At 41.3% G+C, this 8465-nt stretch overlaps 2 protein-coding genes across 21 annotated transcripts in view; one reads left to right on the forward strand and one right to left on the reverse strand.

The window, feature by feature from the left end:
• LOC113209724 (N(4)-(Beta-N-acetylglucosaminyl)-L-asparaginase-like) overlaps positions 1–304 on the forward strand; it is a gene marked incomplete in the record, with an annotated part of 2196 nt that extends 1892 nt beyond the window's left edge. Inside the window, 1 exon segment of the mRNA XM_052273337.1 lies at positions 13–304. Coding sequence (XP_052129297.1) covers positions 13–238 — 226 coding nt within the window.
• Positions 305–306: 2 nt separating this feature from the next.
• LOC113209723 (alpha-N-acetylgalactosaminidase) overlaps positions 307–8465 on the reverse strand; it is a 27300-nt gene continuing 19141 nt past the window's right edge. For 4 of the 20 annotated variants that reach the window (XM_052273326.1, XM_052273331.1, XM_052273336.1 and 1 more), the window contains 8 exons: positions 6620–6788; positions 6097–6271; positions 5841–6015; positions 5659–5753; positions 5400–5561; positions 2597–2794; positions 2327–2491; positions 307–2243 (listed from right to left, as the gene is read on the reverse strand). In XM_052273326.1, coding sequence (XP_052129286.1) covers positions 2040–2243; positions 2327–2491; positions 2597–2794; positions 5400–5561; positions 5659–5753; positions 5841–6015; positions 6097–6271; positions 6620–6783 — 1338 coding nt within the window. In that variant the 5' untranslated portion in view covers positions 6784–6788 and the 3' untranslated portion in view covers positions 307–2039. Of the gene's footprint in view, positions 2244–2326; positions 2492–2596; positions 2795–2941; positions 3104–3200; positions 3296–3382; positions 3558–3638; positions 3814–4161; positions 4331–4439; positions 4603–5054; positions 5253–5399; positions 5562–5658; positions 5754–5840; positions 6016–6096; positions 6272–6619; positions 6789–6897; positions 7057–8011; positions 8168–8465 lie in introns of those variants that run through there. The other 16 variants (XM_052273327.1, XM_052273328.1, XM_052273333.1 and 13 more) reach the window with 13 other exon arrangements.

The raw sequence follows: 8465 nt of genomic DNA on the forward strand, positions 1-8465 counted from the left end.
TTCTTCATCTAGTTTCTTGGCAGTAGAAGAAATGAGGCGGGGTCAAAGCCCCAAACAGGCAGCAGAAACAGCAATGAGACGGATTGTTGCAAAGTATCCAGAATTTCAAGGTGCAATGGTGGTTTTGAGAAAAGATGGCCAACATGCTGCTGTTTGTCATGGATTATCAACTTTTCCATACACCTTTGCTAACAACTCAACAGGAAAGGCCACAGTTTATCATGTTGATTGCCTCTAGTGATATTTTACAGTTAAAATGGATTATATTTCATTAGCTGGGAATCAAGTAAAAATTTATACAAACCGTGTGATCAAAATTATTTTTATTTTAACAACATAGCCATTCATCCAATTCTTTCCAATTTTGCAAATTTGTTCAAAAGTAACAGGTAAAAAAGGCTTGAATGACGGTGGGTTCCAACTACAACATAAAATTGAATGATAAAACAGATTACATTTCATTTAGAAAAACAAATCTAAAATACAAATTGTGCTTTGCATTTCAAGTTAAGATGCACAGATCACATAAGGTAAAATTAAGTCATCAGCAAGTAACAGAAAACATGCTGTGAACACTACTATGTAACACAGTGAGACCACCACACTTGATATTTTTACATTTAAGGATAAGAAAATTATTGTGCTCTGCATCACAAGTACAGTTAAAAGAAGATTAAATTATGTACAATGATGGATCTGCCTTTAAATCAAAATTTTGCACACCAACAAAGTAACAGGAAACAAGTAAAACAAGTCTAAAATATGTGTTCAGTAGTTTCCATTTAAGGAGTGATGTAAAAAGTTCCCACAAAATGTTGTTTAAAATGCCTATACGAGTTACTGTATAACAAAAAAGAAAAGATCACGATGTATCACCCTGTCATTGAGTTTTCAAAGATTTTACTTTACAATACTTACAAATATTCACACACACACACACATTCTTAAAAGTATAGGTTTGCTCGCAATACTGGTGCACAATTCACACAATAAAATAACACAAATACTTAAGAACAAGACACACTAAATTTGTTTCTATCACATTTTTATAGCAGGCTTGACCTATGCCATGACCTGAAACGTTTGCTTTACATCAAATAAAGACTCATTCATCTGATATGTTGAGTGTGGTTGTATTGTACAACCACAAACCACAAATGTAAATTATTGGACACAAAGTCCCTACATGATGATAAGCTGTTTGGACGATGTTCATTCATACAAAACTTTAATATAGCAAACAAATGACATCACCAAACTTAATGTTTACAAGGATGGCACTAACTGTAACTCTGTTGGCCAAACCATTGGAAGCACATAGACAATGACAAAGTAGTGCAAGGGCTCTAGTGTACAGTACAAGAGAACACAACAGTTAAAAGTAAGGCTTCCTCTAAAATTGACTGTTCTGTATTACATCTCATCAGTCTCTTTACAGTTCAATATTGTCACAAGAACAGAACTCTGAGCTGAAAAGCATGAAGAAAAATCGAAAGCATTTGGCCTTCTTACCTGAGAAGGTTGCAAGAATAAGAGGAAATCAGAACCAAATTGGAACTATAAGATAAAATAATGTTGCACTGCACACATAACTCTAATATTGATTCGATGTTTAACATTAACACAATTAAGGATGTCCTAATATCATTTTTTCTTTAACAGTCTTATTTCTCACCAGCTTGTAATATTCATTTGAATTGGGAAAGATACTTTTACAGAAGTACTTTCTGTGTCTGAACAAAAAAAAGGCAAGTTTTTCACAACTGCTATATTTTTTGAAATAATCAAAAGTTTGCAAAGATTTTATTTTTTGTTTTTGAGCTGGTGAGCTAAATTATACATCCAGAATTATGGGAATAATAAATACTGAGCCATAGGGCACACTTGAAATTAAATTGAATTTAAAAGATTGATTTATATGAATTCAACTTTGACACATTCCACTGTGACTTCTGTCTGTTTGCTTCATCTTGAAAGGTCACCTTAAATCAGAAGCTCACAAGTCTTTCAAATTAAAGTACAAAATAACTTAGAATAATTTACTTCTTCTGAAAACTGCTACGGCGAACTTGGAAAACTTGCTGGTAGGGGTCATAAGGAGTACGAGCCTCAAGGAACTGCTGGGCAAGGGCTCTTGTCGGTCGCACATCAGCACGAAGAATTACCACTCCAGAAGGATTCACTTTCACCTTGATTTTGGTTTGAGGGGTGAGAACTCCATAGCTCACATCTTCATAAAGGTCCTGGAAAAACAAAGTTGTGGTAAGATCACAAAAGACATATAACTTTCAAACTAAGTTTAATAGACAGAGATAACAATTTTTACCTCAACTGCATATCCACCAGGGTTGTACAGTCCTAGTTCCTGCAACGTGACAGCAATGTCTGATGGAGTGCCATCCACACGGCGGTTCACAAAAGCAAGGGCGTATGAGAAGTAATTTTGGTATGTAGGACTGATGGGACGGGCCCAAATTTCAATGCCAGAGTGCTGCAAATCAAAACAATATTAGTTATCTATTATAGGTACAAAATCTTTAAATTAAATACTTCCTGTATCTGATTTATTTTTTCCAGCACTATAAGATAAGATTACCTTGTAAATACGGCGGCCCTGGATTCCAAGGGGATCTTGATCAACAGCAATAATCTTCTTGTTTTGAAGAATAGCTTTGTACTCTGGTCTAATTGTTCTCAGATCAACAGACATGAGCAATGGGGCAGCTAAAATGGCCCACAACGCCATCTGAGTCTTACTTTGTTCATAACTAAGTCCAAAGTTTCCAATGATAAGCTGTAACATACATAGTTTTAAAGATATTAACTTAGATCACATATACTTCAACCTAATTACAGCCAAATGATATTTTCAAGTGATAATATTTTGCTGACTCCACAGTTTACTTTTCCAACTTCAAATTTTAAAGCATATGTTGCTCACCATGTCAGGATCATTCCAGTGTCCAGGTCCTGCATTTGGAATAATAACATCCTGGTTATCACCATAATAATCAAAGATTGTTTCAAGACTCTTCCATGAATCTTGAATGTCATCATAGTTACGCCAGAGATTGCAGTGCTCCACAATAGAGGAGAAATTTGGCTGGATGGTAAATAAAACAAGTTTTTAGACACAATCACTACAAAACGCTTGATTTTCTCCAGCAAAAATAACACAAAAATCTGTCAATGTTTCCAACCTGCATGCCTGCATATATTTGGTAAACAGGCCAACTGCATGAGTAAATCATTGGGCGTCCAGTACGATTTAAATGGTATCCAAATTCGGGATAACCTGAACAAAAAATATAATTAGAAATATATCTAATAGAACTTATTGCTTGCATGTTGTTTTAGACTATTTAATAGATGTCAAGTGTACCTCTGTCCATCTCACTGGGGTGAGCATAACAGCCATCTAACTTCACGTAATCTACATCCCATTCAGCAAAAGTTTGAGCATCCAGTTGCAAGTAACCAAGTACACCAGGGTAACCAGCACAAGTGTAGTTTCCAAAATCTTCATAGATACCAAATTTAAGTCCTTTTGAGTGTACCTGAAAAATATGATATAAGTAGTACAGAGGTAATAATGCACAATTTTTAAAAATTCTAGTTTCAAAACCTCAACAACTTACATAGTCAGCAAGAGACCTCATGCCACTAGGAAATCTCTGTTTATCTGCTACAAGTTGTCCTGAAAAGCTCCTCTCTTTTTCAAGCCAGCAGTCATCTACGTTGATGTATTCGTAGCCTACATCTGCATAGCCCTCTGACACGACCAGGTCAGCCATAGTTCTGAACAGCCTCTCACTAAAATACAAAGATGTATTAGTTAAATGATCTAGCTGAAGAAGCATGAATTTGAATATGTGAATATATGAAAAATAAATTTTCTTTGTCAAAACTAATAGAAATATAATCAAGAGCAGCTTGTAGTAAGAAAGTACATTACTACTGCAGCCTGGGGATGAATCCCTTGTTACCTCTAGAGCCTGCTGAAAACATACTTGAGACATTGGTAGAAGTCAACTATATAGCATTTCTAAGCAGCTCTTAAAAATTACCAAACACAAATTTAGAACAAAAATTATTTCTTTCATAAATTCAGATGCTCAATGAGTTGCATACATATCTATGCCTATCAGCTGGAGAACTTACCTGATACAGTTGTCGGGGTCATTCTTGCAATCAGTGTTACACCGGAAACGCTCCCATGCTAACCATCCCATAGGAGGTGTTCTTGCGAGGCCATTGTCCAGGGCCAGAACAGCAGTCGCAGCAATCAGCACACTCACAATCACTAATGATACTTTTAAGCTCATTTTTACTGAAAGCAGAAGAAAGACCACTGGCTCAGCATATGCATGTCATAATCCACTGATGATCGCACACACACAATCACTTTTTCTGTTGCACTTCTCTTGACACAAACTCACATTAAAATCTGTCCCCCTGTCTCAACTACACTTCACTCGTCACACTCCTGGACAAGAGGCAGAGGAATGTCTGCCCTGTCCTTTGGTAAACACTTGCATTCGTACAAAGAAGCTGAGTCCCCGGGCGTTGGGAAGAGACTGACTGGCTGGTTGGGCAGTCTGAGCCAACAGCACCACTGTTGTGGGACTCTGAGAGGAGCAGGGGGGAGAGGGGGGGAGGGCAGTAATGATGAGGCAGGAGGTGGGAGAAAAGTGAGAGGTGGGAGGAAGAGGGGCCGGTGGGGGCGGGGGACAGGCAGGAGGCAGGGGTGGAGGTATGGGGCATAAGAAATCCCCACTCCAGTTCTCCATGACCCCCCCACCAGGGTTGTACAGTCCTAGTTCCTGCAACGTGACAGCAATGTCTGATGGAGTGCCATCCACACGGCGGTTCACAAAAGCAAGGGCGTATGAGAAGTAATTTTGGTATGTAGGACTGATGGGACGGGCCCAAATTTCAATGCCAGAGTGCTGCAAATCAAAACAATATTAGTTATCTATTATAGGTACAAAATCTTTAAATTAAATACTTCCTGTATCTGATTTATTTTTTCCAGCACTATAAGATAAGATTACCTTGTAAATACGGCGGCCCTGGATTCCAAGGGGATCTTGATCAACAGCAATAATCTTCTTGTTTTGAAGAATAGCTTTGTACTCTGGTCTAATTGTTCTCAGATCAACAGACATGAGCAATGGGGCAGCTAAAATGGCCCACAACGCCATCTGAGTCTTACTTTGTTCATAACTAAGTCCAAAGTTTCCAATGATAAGCTGTAACATACATAGTTTTAAAGATATTAACTTAGATCACATATACTTCAACCTAATTACAGCCAAATGATATTTTCAAGTGATAATATTTTGCTGACTCCACAGTTTACTTTTCCAACTTCAAATTTTAAAGCATATGTTGCTCACCATGTCAGGATCATTCCAGTGTCCAGGTCCTGCATTTGGAATAATAACATCCTGGTTATCACCATAATAATCAAAGATTGTTTCAAGACTCTTCCATGAATCTTGAATGTCATCATAGTTACGCCAGAGATTGCAGTGCTCCACAATAGAGGAGAAATTTGGCTGGATGGTAAATAAAACAAGTTTTTAGACACAATCACTACAAAACGCTTGATTTTCTCCAGCAAAAATAACACAAAAATCTGTCAATGTTTCCAACCTGCATGCCTGCATATATTTGGTAAACAGGCCAACTGCATGAGTAAATCATTGGGCGTCCAGTACGATTTAAATGGTATCCAAATTCGGGATAACCTGAACAAAAAATATAATTAGAAATATATCTAATAGAACTTATTGCTTGCATGTTGTTTTAGACTATTTAATAGATGTCAAGTGTACCTCTGTCCATCTCACTGGGGTGAGCATAACAGCCATCTAACTTCACGTAATCTACATCCCATTCAGCAAAAGTTTGAGCATCCAGTTGCAAGTAACCAAGTACACCAGGGTAACCAGCACAAGTGTAGTTTCCAAAATCTTCATAGATACCAAATTTAAGTCCTTTTGAGTGTACCTGAAAAATATGATATAAGTAGTACAGAGGTAATAATGCACAATTTTTAAAAATTCTAGTTTCAAAACCTCAACAACTTACATAGTCAGCAAGAGACCTCATGCCACTAGGAAATCTCTGTTTATCTGCTACAAGTTGTCCTGAAAAGCTCCTCTCTTTTTCAAGCCAGCAGTCATCTACGTTGATGTATTCGTAGCCTACATCTGCATAGCCCTCTGACACGACCAGGTCAGCCATAGTTCTGAACAGCCTCTCACTAAAATACAAAGATGTATTAGTTAAATGATCTAGCTGAAGAAGCATGAATTTGAATATGTGAATATATGAAAAATAAATTTTCTTTGTCAAAACTAATAGAAATATAATCAAGAGCAGCTTGTAGTAAGAAAGTACATTACTACTGCAGCCTGGGGATGAATCCCTTGTTACCTCTAGAGCCTGCTGAAAACATACTTGAGACATTGGTAGAAGTCAACTATATAGCATTTCTAAGCAGCTCTTAAAAATTACCAAACACAAATTTAGAACAAAAATTATTTATTTCATAAATTCAGATGCTCAATGAGTTGCATACATATCTATGCCTATCAGCTGGAGAACTTACCTGATACAGTTGTCGGGGTCATTCTTGCAATCAGTGTTACACCGGAAACGCTCCCATGCTAACCATCCCATAGGAGGTGTTCTTGCGAGGCCATTGTCCAGGGCCAGAACAGCAGTCGCAGCAATCAGCACACTCACAATCACTAATGATACTTTTAAGCTCATTTTTACTGAAAGCAGAAGAAAGACCACTGGCTCAGCATATGCATGTCATAATCCACTGATGATCGCACACACACAATCACTTTTTCTGTTGCACTTCTCTTGACACAAACTCACATTAAAATCTGTCCCCCTGTCTCAACTACACTTCACTCGTCACACTCCTGGACAAGAGGCAGAGGAATGTCTGCCCTGTCCTTTGGTAAACACTTGCATTCGTACAAAGAAGCTGAGTCCCCGGGCGTTGGGAAGAGACTGACTGGCTGGTTGGGCAGTCTGAGCCAACAGCACCACTGTTGTGGGACTCTGAGAGGAGCAGGGGGGAGAGGGGGGGAGGGCAGTAATGATGAGGCAGGAGGTGGGAGAAAAGTGAGAGGTGGGAGGAAGAGGGGCCGGTGGGGGCGGGGGACAGGCAGGAGGCAGGGGTGGAGGTATGGGGCATAAGAAATCCCCACTCCAGTTCTCCATGACCCCCCCCCCCCCTTCCCACCCCCCATCCCGCTCCACCTTGTCCAGTTCCTTTTTCTTTTTACTTTCACTACTACAAATACTCTCTCACAAAACAGCTTTGTGAGCATAACACAGAGTAACTAAATGTAGGGCATTTTTGTCAAACTACGACCAAGTCTGTCCACTGTCGCTTGTTATTCCAGTGCGCTTCTGCCAGAGGACATTGACACTAGAGTTCACGTACTACATTCTTTTGCAAATAAACAGAACAGAGGCCCTGTCCTGGAGCTTAGAGGGGTGGTACAGCGGGAGCCTCAGATACGACACAACCCCAACACTATCCGAAACACAGTCCTCACCTCAGGCACCAAGCAGCAGCCCAGGAGCGGAGAGTGAACTAGATCAGAGTGAGAGGAGTGGAGTGGCGGGCAGGGCCAGAGAGGGGCCGCCGCTCGCCAAACGCGCTAAGCGGTGACGGGATGCGATGTAACATCATCCATAACCGGCGGACGGCACGGCTCAGCAGCAGGCTCAGCTGGCCGGTCCAACGTCCAGCCAGCGCAGCTCAGCGCGCGGGGCCCTATCATCGTCCAGCTCGGCGGCCTTGACAGGGCCGTGCAGCGCACTGCAGCAGGCTGCACCGATCGCGTCAATGGCGTGCAGCAGCCTCTCCCATCGGACCAAGGTGCATCGCCCATTCACTACAATTTGGCAGCGATCGACAACAAGACGGGCAAGGTTAAGGCCGCCTATCGCATCTCTTCGGAACTCTGTGACTCACACTGGATTCGGGCTACACACCTCGACGGACGGCGGGCGGAGAAGTGACAAAGAATCAGAGGCTGCCCCTGTCCCGCTCTTCTTCAGCGAGAAGAAATAGCGCTTCTTTCGACCGGCATCAACGGTGTGACATATCGCGGCTGCTGGCTGGCTGCTTCTCAGCTGTTATTGTTTACGTGACCGTGACGTGCCGTTGACCCCCCACAGGGCTGCCAACGTGACATGCGAAACAGCAGAAAGGTTGGTCACACTGTCGCGTGGCAAAGTATTTGAACGGGAGCGCAGCGACGTGCGGTGCGGTGCTGCGGTGCCCCCGTCGAACCGAAACAATGTCCGCGTTTGCGTGATAGTGTGAGTGCGCAAAGTGCGGCGGGGCGGCCCCGGGCACCACTGTACACGCCGAGCAGCCGGGGCGGGGAGCAGTGGGAGCAGTGGCGATACGGCGAAAAGGGGAA

Source organism: Frankliniella occidentalis, unplaced genomic scaffold, assembly GCF_000697945.3.
Source record: "Frankliniella occidentalis isolate FOCC.00 unplaced genomic scaffold, Focc_3.1 Scaffold265, whole genome shotgun sequence".
NCBI lineage: Eukaryota > Metazoa > Arthropoda > Insecta > Thysanoptera > Thripidae > Frankliniella > Frankliniella occidentalis.